General features: G+C 37.8%; 1 protein-coding gene across 1 annotated transcript in view; it reads right to left on the reverse strand.

Annotated features, from left to right (window-relative positions):
• The window catches only part of npas3 (neuronal PAS domain protein 3), a 320695-nt gene that overhangs the window by 108715 nt on the left and 192765 nt on the right, over window positions 1–19215 (reverse strand). Inside the window, exon 5 of the mRNA XM_081394441.1 lies at window positions 7894–7983. Within this exon, the coding sequence (XP_081250567.1) occupies window positions 7894–7983 (90 nt within the window). The remainder of the gene's footprint in view (window positions 1–7893; window positions 7984–19215) is intronic.

Consider the following 19215-nt stretch of genomic DNA (forward strand, 5'->3'; position numbering starts at 1 on the left):
GTGTGTGTGTGTGTGTGTGTGTGTTCATTTTATATTACTCAGTTTTCATTTATGCAATTTAAGTGGATTATGAACACCTCAATGTGAATAGTGACGATACATGGAAGATTAGTGGATGCTTCTAGTTCATTCAAGAAGTTAAAGCCCTATACCAGAAGAGCTAATTAAAGATCATCTTTTCCTTTTCATATCTCAATCTTTACTATTTAAAAACAACAAACCAGGCTTCAAAAGGAGAGTACCACAGCCAGCACACAAAGCTTAATTGTTCCAGAGGGGCATGATGGGATATGACAGCTCCTCCATGACTGTCTGTGAGCTTAGGGTGAGAGCGGGAACAGGAGGGGCAGTTCTGGGAGCGTTGTGGATCGCGGGTGGCTCAATTAAACATGACCTTCCTCTGCCCCTGTCTCTCGCCGCACCGCCACAGGCTCACATGCAAATGCTGACCCTCGGCAGCCACAGCATCATAAATAAAAGAATACTTATTATCCATTTAGTAATATTTCCGAGTCTACCTTGATGGGCTGTTTTAAAGGCCAGTGAAAATATTCTCCATTGTTTCACTGTTCAGGGCTTGGCTAGTTATTCTGAAATTTGGTTGGTTGCCGTATACAGTACTCTGATCTGTATTATTATGAACAGTGAATAATTAATATTATTCATTTCAAAACATGTAACTATTATACATAATCATTCACTGTAAAAAAAAAACCTATGCAGATTTTACATATCAGTGTAATTGGACTATGATCTAGGATTTATAATTCATGGTTTATTATATATATCAAACTAAAATAACTCTTCTTTGTAAAATGTAATTTATACCTGTGATGCAAAGCTGAATTTTCAGCATCATTACTCTAGTCTTCAGTGTCAATGATCCTTCAGAAATTAGTCTAATATGATGATATGCTGTTGTGCTGCTTATATATTTTATGTGTGTGTGTGTGTTTGCATATATATATATATATATATATATATATATATATATATTTTTTTTTTTTTTTTTTTTATTTTATTTTTTTTTTGTCAATCAGATAAATCAGATCATAATTTATTACAATGTCTTTCCTTAATCTGTGGGGTGAAATATGACCCAGACATGTTCTTGACGGAGATTCACCCCGTCACCTTCACTAGCCATGCCAAAAACGTTCAAAAGCATCACTTTAGGGGATAAATGTTAAAGACACAGGGGGGTGTGAACAAGTGAGAGAGTAGAAATCGAGATAAAGGATGGTCTGAAGGCAACTGACTCACAAAGATGTGATCAGACATCCGGCCAGACGTTTATGCTAATAGATTCGATATTCCTCGAGTCTCCCTGGCCGGAGCGGAGCACATGGGTGTCTGAGTGATGGGGAGGAGGGCCGACCGTCTCGGAATGTGACGCGCTCCCCTGTCACCTACAGCACAGCAGATGTCTACATTCAATCCCAGCGCCGCCTTTCCCTGCGCAACCTGAATAGAGACGGGGCAGCGGGGTCTAAATCCGACTGGCTCTTTTATGAAAAAGACGCCCACAACGGGAAAAGGCAGTACATATTCCTGGAGGCATTCCAGATCCGTCACTATTGCCAAATGTAGAGCAGCAAATTCCTCCACCATATGGTAGATTACACAAGGCCTTCAGATGTCACTGTGCGTACTGTACGACAGCTAAGCTGGCGGTTATGGAGCAGGAACGCGGATAAATCGAAAATCCTACGAGGCAGATGAGACCTCAGATGGTCGCTTTATTCCAGATGTATCAATTTCCTTGGATATCTAGTCCATGCAAGTGCATATGCTGTACTGGCAGGGGTGCCTGCTGCAAATGGCCAAATTCCAGAAGCTAATATTCTTTTGGCCGGAATAATGCAATTATTATTTTCTACCTATCAGCGTAAGCACACGGTGCCATCTGTTACACAAAAGCAAACATACACATCTCAATTACAAAACAGACAGCTGCCCGCGTGCAGTGTCAGCGGCGCACGAAACGTCGGGGAATGCGCTTGACTTGGCGACAAGGTCCTTTTCAAAAGCAGCTTTCCTTCGCGACCACCTCGAAAACTCAATAAGAAAATCCCAAGTGGTGTGATGTTATCGCCGCTTCTCAATTTGCGTCGACCGTAAAGACAAACCTGGCCATTAATCTGGGAAAGATGGCTGTGCAATCCATCACATATTAATTATTGGAGATGAACTAATCACCCGGTGCAGAAGCCAAGCAGAGAGGGATGAAAAACTCAGGCAAGTGAAAAATTTGGCAACATATGCCTATTTACATACAGAAGCTAAATGATAACAGCTATTAGTGCAGCAAAAATGGATAAACGGCCATCTGTTGAACTGAATAATACGGATGCGGATGAAAAGGGGTGTTTCTTTTACTGTCAAACACAAAAACCTTGTTATCAGCCGAATCTGAGAGAGGAGTCAAAGACCATCGAGATAAGAGAGTGAAAACACGTCCGCGCGCTTCAGCTTGGACACATTAACTGTATTATCAAAGAGCCGAGGGCAGGTGGAGCCATTGTTTAGCATCATGGTAATGTCTGCCATACAAGAGGAGAAGCTCGCACTGGCTGTAAAAATCTGCTGGCTTCTCCGGTCTGCACACATTAATATAACACAAGGTGGTCAATGGCCATGGAGGGAAAAGCAATTTCACATCCTTCCCTCGCTGACCTGAGGAGAGCAGAGAGGAGCGGACGGATGGACAGAGGGAATGTGAAAAAAAGGCATGCAAAAGCACAATCTAATATAAACTTGCTGCTAAAATCGACATGAAATGGTGTTCGCATTCAAGTCAAACAGAATATTCAGTGAGAAATAATGTAGGACAGTACTTGATATTCTCTACTTCAATTTGATTGCTTTGTGAAAAGTAGACCATGACACTATTGGTTAATATAAAATATCTATATAATAATAATATTAATAATAAGGTAAAACTTTATTTTGATTGTCTGCTTTAGACATTCTATAAGCAACTTTGCAAACATTCAACTATTTCTGCCACAATACCATGGTTACAGTTAGTGTGACTACATTAAAACCATGGTGAACGTTGGTGATTTGTGGATTGAAAAGCCCTCTATAACTTGTTCGTTCATAGCACTCCTGGTTTCCATGTCAGCACTTTTTGATCTGATATCTGTGGTTTATAACAGTATTCTGCACTGAATTTGAATGCTTTCCACTAGATCTCACAGCAATTTTATTAATGCAGCAGTGAATTCAAACGCTTTCTCACTGGATCTCCCAGCGTTGTATCATGTGTTTAAGATTGGCTCACGAGTAAACCTGTTCTGAGCTCTTGCTGGTGCTGTCTAGGTCCGGGTTGAGCAGCTCAAACGAGTAGCGTGGTTTCGTGCCACTTTCTTTTTTTTATGTTTCTCATATGCAACATAAAAGGTATCAGTTGGGCAACATGGTGGTGGCACCAGTAGTCACACCGGCAGGAAAAAAGGTTGTAAAATGTGACCACTTGTCTGGAGCCCTAAACCAATTATATATATATATATATATATATATATATATATATATATATATATATATATATATATATATATATATATATATATATATATATATATATATATTAGTGGAGCGGCTAAGTGCTTATGTTTGGCAGAATCGTTCAGTTTATGATACAAGCGTGAAAACTGGCATGAGCAGTCTCCATGGGTCACTTGACAAGAACATTGTCCGAGCCACTTGAAATTTCAAGATGGCGGCCATTTTTCAAGATGGCCGACACCTTAGTGGAGCAGTTAAGTGATATAGTGGTTTATTTGGTGATACAAGCATGAAAATTGGCATGAGCAGTCTCTGTGGGTCACTTGACAATAAGCCACCTACAGCTACTTGAAATTTCAAGATGGTGGCCATTTTTCAAGATGGCCACCACCTTAGGGGAGCAATTAGGCTTAAGAAATCATTTAGTTGGTGATACAAGCATGAAAATTACCATGAGCCTAATTGCTCCACTAAGGTGGTGGCCATCTTGAAAAATGACCGCCATCTTGAAATTTCAAGTAGCTCAGGGTGGCTTATTGTCTAGTGACCATCAGAGACTGCTCATGCCAATTTTCATGCTTGTATCACCAAATAAACCACTATATCACTTAACTGCTCCACTAAGGTGTCGGCCATCTTGAAAAATTAAAAATCTTGAAATTTCAAGTGGCTCGAAAAATTGTCTTGTCAAGTGACCCATGGAGACTGCTCATGCCAATTTTCACGCTTTCACGCTTGTATCATAAACTGAACGATTATATCACTTTGCCGCTGCACTATATATATATATATATATATATATATATATATATATATATATATATATATAGTAAATGGTAATATATATATATTTCATTGGGGAGAAATCTCCTAATGGGGAGACTTATTGTATATTTTATTGTATTAAAAAAATTCTTTATGATTATTCTCTTCTGTGTGAGATTGCTGTAACCTAACCAGAGCTTTAGGTAAACTGCCTGCACCCAACATGAGTAACCTAAGATCAAACCCAACCCGGAGAGATTTAACCGTTTTACAAAACATGCCATAAATCACACCGTCAAAGACTATTGTGCAGCTGGCTTGGAATCACAGTAAGGTCCAGCTGATGTCATTACGGGGACAGTGAACTCCATGACTGGACGCTTCCTATCTACTTTCAAAGGGATTGAGGAAGAGCTCGATTTAGAGATTAGTGCTCCTCTAGTGCCCTGCGAGGCCGCAGTATCTGTCTGAGAGCAGAGCTTGGATTTGAGCAGCTGAGCGCTCGTATGATTGAGCCGCGGAGCTAAAAGGTCATGCTATCGACTGTGCCTAGTGTAATGGCCGCAGTATGGTTCAAGCCCTGAATCTTTAATAACCTTCATCATTAGCTCTTAGGAAATCAGAGCTCGCACAGAGCGGTATGAAGAGATCTATTGGCTCTTACCATCGCAATACAGAGCTGTAACTTACAGGATTACAAAATGCAGGGTTAAAAGGCTGTTATAAACCATTATGCTAGATTAAAAAAAGTTCAAGGAGAAGTGTTAAACATGACTGATAGCACTACTCCATTAAGGCTGTTCTAACTACATTACATTTATGTTAATGTGATTGTTATTTACAGACTAAAAAAATAATAAAAAAGTAACAAAAATATGCAGGAGCACATTAAAACAAAAGCACATTAAAACAGATGCAAGCATTATAAATTCATATTCTCTGTCTAACCCAAAGTTTAGTTATCAAACAGACATTTCTAAAAAAGATAAGCTATCCTGGTGATTACTTGCATGGCTGGAGATGTGCATTAACTGAGCACCAAAATCTAATTTGATTTTGAACAAATGTTAATTAACTACACAGACTAGAAACCTAGAATATATATGAAAATCATATATTAGTCTATTTTAGATAGAAAAACAGCACAAAAAATGCATAGAACTGTCAATGCAGAAAAGCTCACAAATTGCTCATCCAATTAACGATGAAAATAATGAACTACACCTCATAAATTTGTGGCCTCTAGGACAGATTAACGAAGAAAAAGGTTTAGCAATTAAGATCAGGAGAGTTATGGGATAAGCTTAACCATGTAAGATAATAAAACCTACTTAGACTAAAGACTTTACAAGCACTTTATCAGCAGGCCAACCTAAAGATAATACCACAGAAAAAGAGCAAGCCAAATTCCAAAAGCCAGGATTTTGAGAATTAATCAATTATTTGATAAAAATCATCAATCAATTAATGCTGAATAAATTTCGAGTTGGCTTTAGACTTCTCTTCTTAATTCATATCTCAATCCCTCTATCTAGCAGACTATTTTAATATTCGTTTACAGCCACTGTTGCTTTTATAATTTAGAAGACTCAATATTTACAATGTCTAAATCTGACAGGTCATAGCTGCACTTGAACTAGATTGAAAGCATATGTTCGAAATGGAATCATAACGCACTACATAGTATTTACTTCATGCCTGCTATTTTTAATTTGTGTATTCCATGCTGTCATGTTCAGTTTTGGTTTCAGTTTTTGGTTTTGATGGACTCTTAGTTTGTATTTCATTATTGTGTTTCCTGGTTTCCTTTGTTCTAGGCTGTGTTCAAAATCGACCCCTACATTACTATAATATAATATAGTTCACTTGAAGGAGTGAATGAAAAACGAGTGAGTGACTTCGGACACTGAGTGAGCTGGAAGGGCTGCCGCTTTTGCGTAGTTTTTGCTTGCTGTTTAATAATCATCCGTCGTGGAAACTAGCATATATAAACCTGAATTAAACAATTTAATAATCATTTTATACCTGTAAGAAATTGCGCTGTAGCCACAGTGGACCAGCGGTTTAGAAAATGGATGGATGATTCAGCTAGATGGATGATTTCGTACACAGCCAGTCACTAGTTTGCTCCTATGGTAACTGATTATGTTGTACACCAGTTTATAGTTTAGTTCTTATTATCCTGTGCATATATAAGGTCCTCAGTTTGTTCAGTTTGCTGCTGTGATTTCTGCTGATTTGGATTATCTTCTTATTGTTATTAATAAAAGTGCTGCAATTACATCCCCTTCTCCTCATTTTACCTGACCTGCCATGACACATGCATATAATAAAACAATAACATAAAAAAAACATACATACTGTGTGCAGTATACATACTGCACAATACTTTCTTTTAAAGTATTATGCAAAGCATTTCATCATTTTGGATCATCTGTCAGACTAAAATTTCAAGTCAAGTCAAGTACATTGCATACAGTTTTATTACAGCTTATTTTTTTATACAGTATATATCAGTGGTTCTCAATTCCAGTCCTCGTGACCCACTGCTCTGCACATTTTGTATGTTTCCCTTATTTTAGAAAATCTGAAAAACCTCTGTGTTTGTAGTCAACATTTCAAAACTGGATGACTATGAATACAGTGAAATAAACTGCCATTCCATCAGTTCCCACCAAAGCAAGAAAGCTGTTGTCATAATGTTCTATTTGTACCATAATGCTGTTCAAAGAGTAGACATAGTACAATATAATTTCATTGATAAACCTACCCTTACAATAACTGTTCTGTTATTAGCCCTCAGTCGATCTGACTTGGAAAAAATATGGTAAAAATTCTATACGTATTTTCAATTGAATCCCTTTTTCAGTAAAACAAGTGTATGAGATTAACAATCGAGACTGGTATCACCTCTGGTTCATTTTCCAAACTAGAAATGGTAGGTCAAGTGGAGTGCATTCTATTGTGGAATACAGTACTCCATGCAGTGAGCTCTTTTTGCACATTTTGGGCCCTTACATACTGTGTACTGTTTTTAAGATGCATATCAATTTCTTTTGAAATCGGCGGTAGTATTCTGTCATCCTGAACACAGCCCACATTTTTCCCAATCTCTGACAGAAGGAAATGAGTTAAACTGCTGCAAACGGTTACAGTCACCGGTACAGTGAGCATCTTGAAGGCACCTGTGCAGTTTAGATCCCTCATACAAGGACAGCAAGAGACGGTTCTGATGATTTTTTAGATTTTTTTAACCACCGGTGAACAGAAGCTGCCTGTTGTGCAGCCGTGTCTGGTTTGATTGAAGCCTGCTAGCGCTCGAGATGAAGCTCAGCTAGACAGGACCGCAAGAGTTCTGAAGGTCACTTTCTCACCGTCTGACCTCACCGATCTGTCTGTTTATTGATAGGCCCTGGCTCGAGCCAACAGGAGCGGGGAACACGCTAGCATTCCAATGAGAACATCTCTCCGGCACTTAAAATATGCAGTGATGAACGCCACAAATTAAACAGCAGCTAACACAACCGCAGGAGTTTACCTAACACTAATTTGTCCAGATTCTCTTCCGCACCGATGGACGAAAAGAGATGGGAGAGTGAAAATCTCAAGTGCACTCACCTGTGAAAGCCCCAGGTATATGGACACTGTCTCTGAGATGTACAAAAACCTCCCCTCCTTGTTTAGTGCAAATACAAATCCATCCAGGGACTGTGGAGGAAACAGAAAGAGAGAAAAGAGAAGAAACAAGTCAGGCGAGAGTCTCACAAATAGCTTATTTCTCACAGCACAAAGAGAGAAGCCATCAAGCCCAGAATTGCAAACAGAACCGCATCCCATGTGGAAACGACTGACAGATCATTAAAGAGCAACAATTACAACGTCAATTAACAGCTCCGGATCACAGACGCCTCAACTCTAAGGGATGGTGTGAGCAATACATAAATATTAGGCAAAAAACACCTCGTTCACATGAATAATGGTAGTTTTTTTTTTTTTTTTGACAAATCAGATTTGTTTTTACGTATTTCCAGATTCGTTTGAGTTGGTTAACTCAATCACGCAGCGGCCTGCGTCCATCAAGGCGGTGGATTGTGTAATATCAGACAGAACTATTATCTCAGATGTGTCCTTGACAATGATTTAAGTGGTGCAAATATGGCTAAATGTTTTTGTGTAATGCCATTTTGAATATACATGCATTTCTTGGATGTCTGATCTGTCTCATGACTGTATGGTTGGATAAGTTACAGAAATCTCAAAATAAATTTAGTGTTAGGTTTTAGTACTTTTACACATTTTACGCATCCCATTTTAGACATGTTGACTGGTTACCTATAGAAAACACAAGATAATCAATAAAAGAGCTTTAATACAAACAGTATTTCTCTAGGGTAAGTGAGAAACATTGTTATAATACTAGGCAAAGTCTTATGGATATTACATTATATCGTTTTAAAACTATGTATGGTCGTAGGGTCTTTTGAATACTTAGGGGTTGCCTCTGGATATTAAAAGTATTTCAAATATGGTTGGTTTTAGTTTGAAAGTCAAAAGTTGGTTAGGTTGTTTTAGTGATGAATTTGTATTAGTGTCTTGTGTGATGGATGTTGTGTGGATGATAATCTATTTCACTCAAATGTACGTCATAAAAAAAAAGAAAAAAAAAAGATTTGTTATACGTTTCATTGCGGCTTTAGGGTTAGGGTTTAGGTTATTGGGTTTATTGTTTCAACGTTATGTTGGCAATCAGCATTGAGATTGACCAATGAAATCTTTAGAATGCACAGTGGGCAGGATTTGTGCTTAAATGTTTAAGGGGGAAAACAACATGCTGCATCGCTGTGGCAATTACTGTAAATATTGTATTCAACCAGCATGTTAACTAAAAACGGAACTCATTTCTCACATTCTGGAGAAAATATTTTTTTCAATGCACAAGGTAGCAGCGTGAAGAACAGAAAAATTTCACCCAACACACAAAACCATATGAAAGCTGAAGTGCTTAATTGTGAACAAAATCACCTCTGTTTGGTCAATGACACACTGCAGCTGCAAAATCACTTTTTATTTAGCATGTTGTAAACTGCTGGCAGAGCTTGGCAAGCGGTTCTGTTCTCAGTGCCACCACAGTTTTGCTGTCTGAGAATAACAACCCACCCTTATTCTAAAAAACATGCCTGTGAAAATGATATTATGTTGCTTCTTGCACGTTTCATGGAACTTTCAAAGAGAAAGTTGCTAAAAGCGTGTTCAGTTTTACCTTTAACAGATGAATGTGAATCTGGCAACGTTTTAATATGTGGGTTGTTGTACGTTTTGCGGCAGTTCAGAAATTAAATGTCCGGTGAATGGCGCTAAAAGCGTAATGCTATATTGTGTTTAAAAATACCACCTACACTAAACCCTGACCTAAAATAACCAATAGTGTTAATGTCCCCCTGTAGTCAATAATTGTAAACTCACCAAAATGACGTTAAAACGTCTTTTCCTCGAAAAAAAAAAAATTGTCATGCCTTAAAAAAGCTTGAATGTAACTCTACACCCTTGCCTCATTTAGTATACATGGTTTTATGAATATGCAAATTAGCCCCGCCCCCCACTCACTCACACTAGCTCAGAGATACACTCACTGACGTGATTGGTTACAAGGTAGTTTGTGACGTCAGAAACACCAGCGATTTCCATACATATGGAGCTGGTTATTTGATAGAAACGTCAAACTGTAATATTTAACAGATCATGCGCTAAAAGTGTTTTGAGGTCATAAGATGGTTTGTGTAAGGATCTTAATCAACAATATGCCTCTGTAATCATCATTTGGGCGAAAGGGAATACAAGTTGTTTGTGCTTTACAGTTCCTAGTGTTCATTTCAGCTGGAAACTGCAGTAGATTGTATGTTTAGGTACGTTTTTGGAGTTTTACAATATAGGCATGTTTTTCCAATTTGCCTATAGGTTGGAAAATGAACAAGGTATTAGTGTTAGCCACTTACCAAGTAAAAAAACAATAACTTTACTTTAGTTTAGCTTCTTACCAGACACAGTTTCAAATGATCTTCCCTGAAACTGGTTTCTAGAATACATCTGTGGTTTCTAGGGTGTTCTGGATGGTTGCTTACTAGTCCAAGTCTCTACACTGTAAAAAATATTTATTGCTTTTAATAAACTAAACTTAATTTACTTGTACTACATACAATTGATTTGTCCAATAAATATTAAAAAAGTTATTAAATATTGTGAAAGTAGGTAAAAAAAAAAAGTTGAGTTGAGATTTCTTCCAGTGTACAGTATGTTATTCTAGTCTCCCATATATGGCTGGGATTTTTTTTTTTTTTGCCTGTTTTATCAATTATAAACACACATTTAAACCACAATTTTAGATATCAATCACATTGGAGTCATCATTCACGTCTGTAGTTCAAACAATACAGGATAAAGCCAGCATTTAATGTGCAATACAGTTTAGTTAGCACTGCTAATCATCACGGAAGCCATGACCAATACATAAATATTCTGCAAAACAAAGCCTGATCCTTATCAATAAAAGTCACATTCATAAGAAAAGAGTAGTCGTGTTGGGTTATTATGGATTTCGGACAAAGGGAAGCCGATATCACCGCTGGAGGTGCTGCTGTTTGGTCTCCAACAGTCAACAATTAAGGCATCGAGGTCACATGGGTTAATTACATATTGTCCCCCGCTGCCTCAGATAATCCGTAGGGTGATGCACCCTGGGAGAGAAAATGGCAGAAAGGAATGAAGAGAAAAAAAAACAAGGTATTGTGCACAATGTCACAGCTGATCTGATCACCTTTTTATGAAAATCAGGTTTACACAGACGGGGTGGGAAAGCATCCCTCTCTCGTTTATTTCTGAGTTTAAAGCAGCATTGGCAGCTGGCGAGAGAGCGTGCGGTCTCTGCTCGCCGATAAAACAGAGCAGCCTCGGGCTATTTACAGCGTGCTGATATGCAGCTGACAACAGCACGTCCCACGGCGGCCCGCTAGCGCATCACTTCCTCCCTGAGCACGCATCTGCTGGAGGTGATGTGTTAGACTCGCGGTTTACATTACACTGCGCTAATGCTAATACTGTCCCATTATATGGCACTTTACATTTGAAATGCTAATGTGCCAATATAGATGCGTTAACATAAATGCTACGCTAACACGGATGCTTATTTACCTTACTTAAAGCAACAAAAAGCTTCAAGGGACTGTATTCTACACATTTAGCATTTAATTTTCCCCCTGAAGTCCACTTATAATATCAGTCAAGGTTTCTTGCAACAAAGTGGTTGTAAATTAGCCTTAGCTGACCATGTTTTGCCCTCGCTCTGACCCTCAGGGGCTATTCACACAGAATGTGCTCTTATATTTGCTCTGAGCTAGTTTTTAATTGTTGTTCTATGTAAATATGCTCAAGACAAACATCTTTGTTGCATTTGTTATGCCTTGCTAGCCTCTTTGCATGTGGAAACTACTGATATACTGTAGAGTTCACGCTGTTGCATTGGTCTGTACATATTCTAATGGTAGTGACCTCATAAACATGACAAATTTTGAAACAGATACTGTATGTTTATGCTAAATATATATATACTATATACTACCATTGTGAAATATAATTACATTTTTAAATAACTGTTTTCTATTTTAATATATTTAAACTGTAATGTATTCCTGTGATGTCAAAGCTGAATTTTCAGCATTACTCCAGTTTTTAGTGTCACATGATCCTTCAGAAATCATTCTACTATGCTGATCTATCTGTCTTTCTGACCAACCTGTCTGTCTGTTTGTCTGTCCATCTACCTGTATGTCTGTCTGTCTGTCTGTCTGTCTGTCTGTCTGTCTGTCTGTCTACCAGCCAACCTACCAGTCTGTCTGTCTGTCTGTCTGTCTGTCTGTCTGTCTGCCTGTCTACCTCTCTGTCTGTCTACCAGCCTACCTACCTGTCTGTTTGTATACCTACCTACCTGTCTGTATTTATGTCTGTCTGTATATCTGTCTGTCTGCCTACCTACCTGTCTGTCCATCTGTCTACCTACCTGTCTGTATTTATGTCTGTCTGTATATCTGTCTGCCTGCCTACCTACCTGCCTGTCTGTCCGTCTGTCTGTCTGTCTGTCCAACTACCTGTCTGTCTTTATGTCTGTCTGTCTGTCCACCTAACTACCTACCTACCTGTCTGTCTACCTAGCTGTCTGACTGTCTGTCTGTCAACCTACCTGTCTGTCCATCCATCTATCCATCCATCCACCCATCTATCTATCTCTCTGAAAAATGTCTGTGTAAAAAAAAAAAAAAAAATCAGTGAAATGATAAATTCAGTCCATTCTCTCAAACGGTGCATCATGTTTATAGAGCGCAAATACTGGCCTTCCGTTCTCCTCCATCCCTGTCAGTTCATCTATACACTAAGAGACCACCGTTCCCTCCCCAGTGGAGGGTCTCTCTTGGACTTCGTGACCTGCGAGAGACTCCTCCTGGCTGTCAGGAAGGACCCGCAGCAGTCACCTCCAGCCAGTCTGCAATCATCTCCACTGCTCTTCCTTCAAACGCCCGGCATCTGTGGGCCAGGTCTCTGAGGAACACTGCGTGCCTCCGCCTGGCTCCCCTCCATGATAAACGGCCTCTGTTTACAGGCTAACCACTGTGTAAAGTGCACAATAAATCACTAGCCAGACAAACTTCTGGGGGAGAAAAGTGTAACATTAAGATGGGCCTTTTTTGTCATTTGTTTAAAGCAGTCATGCCTTGCAAGCAGCTTCTCTCTCTCTTGCTCTCTCTTTCTGGGGAAGAAAGGAAGAAAGCGTCTCACAGAAGGGAAATGAAACTCTGTAATGGTTTGGGATCTGCACACTTGACCTAAGGCAGCAAAAGCAATAGAATCTAGATTAAGATTAAATGTAGACGAAATTAAAAAGTGTAATTCAAGCTTCTTGTGGTTTTAGTTATTCACAAATAGCATTAACAAGAGGCAATATTAATGCATCATCATTAAATTAATTGAATCCTCATTTAAATGAAAAAATCTATTTTCAGTTTGTTTTTTTTACTCAGTTTTTGTGAACACAAAATCAAATTTTACCCTATTTACTTTTTTAATAAAAAGTAAATAACTTTCTGACTTTATTGTAGAAGATAAAACAGTTTGAATTATATATATATTATGTAATTATGTAAAAAAATGAAAAAATAATATTGGCCTAAAATGTATTACTTTATATATATTAATATGTATATGTGTATATATATATATATAAATATATATATATATATGTATATGTGTGTGTGTGTGTGTGTGTGTGTGTGTGTGTATATATATATATAATATACACACACACACACACACACACACACACACACACACACACACACACACACATATATATATATATATACACACACATATACATATTAATATATATAAAGTAATACATTTTAGGCCAATATTTTTTTTTTTTATTTACATAATGTTCCGGGTCTTATTGTGCACATTATTCAGAAGGGGGAAAAATAAATTTAAAATTAAAATCTTTTTATTTTTAAAATACTTTTTTCTGCCTCTGAAACATGTCCTCTGTTGACGCAACCAAAGCCAAACACAGGAAAAAAAATATTAACCAAGCATGTTCTTGTTGAATATCCAAAGAAATTTCACTCAGAAATGTCAAATCCCAGAAATAAGACGGTTTTAATGTTGACTTTAAATAACACATTGCAGGACTAACTGTGCATATTATTATAATGAAAAATATTTTTTAAACAATTTTAACATTTAAATCGTATATTTTTTTCTGCCTCTGAAACACCCTTTCCTCATCCTAATGGATAAACTAATCTCATAGTTTCCACAGAAATGTAACATTACAGAAATCGCATGCATTGGCAATACTGTTTTGTTCTGTTTTACTTTAAATAAAGCTAGAAAGCTTGTGTCTCCTCAAATTATTTGCTTCACAATAAGCAATTGTTAAATAGTACAACTATAGACCACAATCCCTCAAACAAGAACATTCCTGCCTCTCAGCGCTACAACAGTAAACACGGTCCGGAACTCAGTAGCCTTGTGTTTTCTCTAACAAAGGACAAATATACGTGAGCTGAAGGACACGCAAGCTGGTAAACATCAATCTAGTCACTGCACCCTGGCCAGAGCCACCACACGTCCACATTAACACACACAGCGGACGCCAGGCGAGACCAGCCTCATTGACTATTAACATATCATTAACTATTAGGTCAGACAAAATGAAGAGGGAGAGAGAGAGAGGCAGAGAGGAGCGGGGCAGCTGGTGATGGGGGAGATGCCACATGTTCATCTTCCTCAATCACATCCCTCCATTCCCTCCATTCTCCAACAGCCTCCATGATGAAGAACTGCTCGGCCAAACCTGGGCACGTGGACTCGCTCGCACGGGTATTGAGCTACAGGACTCCTACACGCAATGCAAATGAAGACTTAAACCCACGTATATGTTAAAAAGAAGTTGTGTTTGCCTGAAAAGCGATATACAGGAAGGTAAAAGGTCGACATACAATAGCCCAAATAAGATAAAAAATAAATTTGCAGCCATTTAGATAACAGTTAGCAGAAATATAAAACAATTACTAGCATATCAATTATTATTTTACTATTAAAACATAAAGATTTTCTTAAAAAGAATATTAATAAATATAATATTAATACTTACTAGAAGCTCACAAGCCTCTTTTTTACTATTAAAATATAAACATTTTCTTAAAAAGAATATATATATATATATATATAATTTATAATAACTTATATTTAAATAATTTATTACTTAAAACACACACACACACACACACACACACACACACACACACACACACACACACACACACACACACACACACACACACACACACACACACACACACACACACACACACACACAAAGCTGCTAGAGCGCTATCTGTTCCAGACTGATATTTGGTAATACACTAACAAAACATTAGTGGGTTACACTTTATTTCAAGGTGTAATTGTTACAGTGTAATTAGATATTTAAGTACTGAGTACTTACTAGTACAACTACTAGTACTTACTATATGGTTAGGGTAGGATTAGGATTTGGTTGAGGGTTAGTTGCATGTAATTATGCATAATTTACTGTTATTACTATGGTAACTACATGTAGCATATGTAACAAGGACACTGTAAAATAAAGTGTTACCCATTGCTGCTACCAATTATTATGCTCAAAAAATAAGCATAAGCATTACCTTCAAACTGTGGGTGACCCAAAACTCAAAAGCCCAAAGAGAGAGAGAGAGAGAGAGAGAGAGAGAGAGAGAGAGAGAGAGAGAGAGAGAGAGAGAGAGAGAGAGAGAGAGAGAGAGAAAGAAAGACAGATGAGAGGTGTTAAAAGAGATCTTATCAGAACTTCTAAATTGTCACGGGAGCCGTGAGTGATCTTTTCCACTGAAGTCAATTTTGAGGCTGACAAGCCATGTAGAAATGTGCAAATATGGATGCGCAGTATTGATTTCTTTATTGAAGGCACGAGCGCGGGAGATGTTCAGATCACTCATCCTAGCTCACGGCGAGACCTCTTTCAAATAAGAGCGTCGTTAGATTGCTCATTTCTTATGGAGGCTTAGCGTTGGGGGAGGGGGTCTGTGGAGGTACTCGACATGGCATATTTATTGGCCTGCTTCACTCCAAATGACCTACTACAAGCATCCATTTAAAAAGGTGTGAGAGTATCAGATCCTGCTGCTTGGTTCTCACTCAACCTTTTAGCATATCCTCAATTCTCAGACACAACATGTATCGACATCTACACTAGGAACAGGAATTGTAAACATTTTAATTGTTCTGGCTACTCTTAAAGTCAGCATGAAATCAAAATTTACAATTCTTGTTTTTTTTTTGTTTTTTTATTGAAAATTGCAGTATTTTTTAAATGTCAGTATATATTTAAAATATTTATTTGAGCAAATCTCATTTTCTATTATTGAGTTTTATCCATAGATTTTCTATTCTATCAATATAATTTTTTATTAATGTCCCCTCATCCCTTTAATCCAAATAACTTCCCCTCCCTCTTGCAGCATCATCTCTTCTCTTCTACTGTACATATATATATATATATATATATATATATACATATATATATATATATATATATATATATATATATATATATATATATATATATATATATATATATATATATATATATTCTGTTATAAAAGTAGGCCTTAAGTAATAACTAGGTATTAAATAATATACACAACATAAAAAAAGTAATATATTGTATCCATTTACTTCATTTACTAGGGTTCCAGTATTTTAAAATATGTATTTATTGTTTGTTTATTTATCTCTCTCTCTGTCACCACTAATTTCCTGTTTCTATTAACAAAAAGTGCAAAAACCGTAAAACAAGTTGTCTCTTGACACACTGCCTACTGGTCAGAGTTGTTGGACATCTGACATATGAAATCTAAATTAGAACACGCCATCAGAGAGGATATGGCAAAAGCACTCCAGGAGCAGAGGAGTGAACGCTGGCTTTCCTTGTACAAACTACCACACTTTTAAAAAGTTCCTTCGGGTGAATATTGTTTCGACTTCCCTCCGCGCCAGGATTTAATTAAGTGATAACAGTCACCTTCAGGTGATGACACAGGACAATAATATCTGGGCTAAAGGAAAACGCTGAGACTGGCCAGCACGTATTATCTTGAGCAAAGATAGAAAGAAAGAGAGAGAGGGAGAAATCCGTACTTTACAAACACGTCTCGGCTTCATCCAGGTTAGACTCGGGAAGAGGAAATATTTTCCGAGTCTAATCTGGAGGGTTAAGGGGGGGATTTAGCTCAACCCTAAGAGGATTAAACATCATTTGAATGCTTATGTGTTTAAACACAGGCTTAATAAAACAATATGACGTCAGTACAAACAAATAGGGGCCTTGACTTGATTTAGAGGAAGAAGTGCCCATTAAAGGAACACGCCGACTTTTTGGGACTTTAGCTTATTCACCGTATCCCCCAGAGCTAGATAAGTCCATACATACCTTTTTCATCTCTGTGCGTGCCGTAACTCTGTCTGACGCACCCACCGCTAGCCTAGCTTAGCACAAAGACTGGAGGTAAACGGCTCCAGCTAGCATCCTGCTCCCAATAAGTGACAAAATAACGCCAACATTTTCCTATTTACATGTTGTGATATGTCACTTATTGGGAGCAGTATGCTAGCTGGAGCCATTTACCTCCAGTCTTTGTGCTAAGCTAGGCTAGCGGTGGGTGTGTCAGACACAGTTACGGCATACACGGAGATGAGAAGGGTATGTATGGACTTATCTAACTCTGGGGGATACGGTGAATAAGCTAAAGTCCCAAAGAGTCAGCGTTTTCCTTTAAGTAATGACAATAAACATATGCACACATGAAAAGACATTCCGCATAATACTTACATAAAGTGACACATTTCTGACTGAAACAGAATATTTAACAAAAATAAAATGTAGGACTTGATTTTATCCATCAGAATGCTAGGAAGTTACAATTCATTACATGCACCGATGAATCGCTTATTTAGTCTAGGAACTGTCAGAAATTTGTATTTTATGTCAACTTTTAGCTAGTATAAAATCGAAATGTGTGCCGCATGCCTTGGGCATGTGACTTGCAGTGACGTCTTGCCGTGTAACCTCAAGCTAAAATGGTTAAATCCTGCAGGAAATTGAACAAAATAAAATCTGGAATATTGCAGGGATCCTGCAGAATGAAAAGAAGAAGAAGAAAAAAAACATGCAATAATGAAAAACAGAATCAAAGACGAGTTTATTATGGAGGACAGACAAAGAAGCCTAGAGATATTGACTGTAGCCTGGCTGAAAACGATTCAGCAAAATTTCCCCTTAAAATGACTGCAATGACTGAAATTAGTTTTAATGACATTTATTGCTAAAAAACAGAGCCACATATGCAATGCTTTCATCAAAGAAACTCTTTTAAGAGAACAGATCCACTGCGTACTTACATTTTCATCCATATGCGCTGCACTGGAAATATGTATTTTTGATTCATACTTACCGGTAGATACAAATACTCAAGCAACAAGCTGGAACGATTCCCTCAGAATACATAAGGTCATTAGTACGCAATATGATGATCTATTCAAACAATGATAATGAGTTCAGTCTCTTTAAGAAGAATAGTAAATCATTACTTTTTTTCTCTGCCAAGTTTGGCCTTTTTTTAAAAAAAAGAAAAGGAAGTGAATTTGTGGCAGCTGTTGTTCTGCTGCGATTTGCTATGCATTCATGCACAATACATAAGATACATGATAATGCAAAAGTTTTGTTTTGGAGACCCAAGGCCAGTCCAGACGGGGTACAGGGATCCTGCAGGTAATGAGGACCTTCACACAGACAACACTGATTGCATTCTCCTGTATGAAAACCTCGAACAATGACTGCTCAGGAAGCCCTTCAATACGGACAGCGATCACACACACACACGTACACAACTCTGCGATGCCTCTTAAGAAATCGCATAGGGCCTGACCACCACAGTCTAATTATGCTAATTGCTTCAATGCCCTTGCTTTATTTATGCATGGCGTCTAAGATAAATAAGAGAAAATTGCTTTGGATCTAACTGTATTCATTTTAGAATGCAAACTAGCCTGTGTTTGTTATGAGATTGCTGATGTGTTTACCCCTGAAATTCTGCAGGTAATTGCAATTTTGATTGTACATTTATTTTTCCCACTGACAGTCCCAGGACTGCGTCTGTTCTCAGTTTTTATAATTAAATTCTTTGTAATATTTAAGCACACCGAATGGAAGAAAAACAGCACACATTAGAATATTTTATCCACTAGACTGAATAGCTCGCTCAGGGGGATCAAGACACACAGGGAGAATGAAAATGCTCGAATTCTGGTGGTTTTGTT

The sequence above is a fragment of the Scardinius erythrophthalmus genome, assembly GCF_964197995.2.
Source record: "Scardinius erythrophthalmus genome assembly, chromosome: 19".
NCBI lineage: Eukaryota > Metazoa > Chordata > Actinopteri > Cypriniformes > Leuciscidae > Scardinius > Scardinius erythrophthalmus.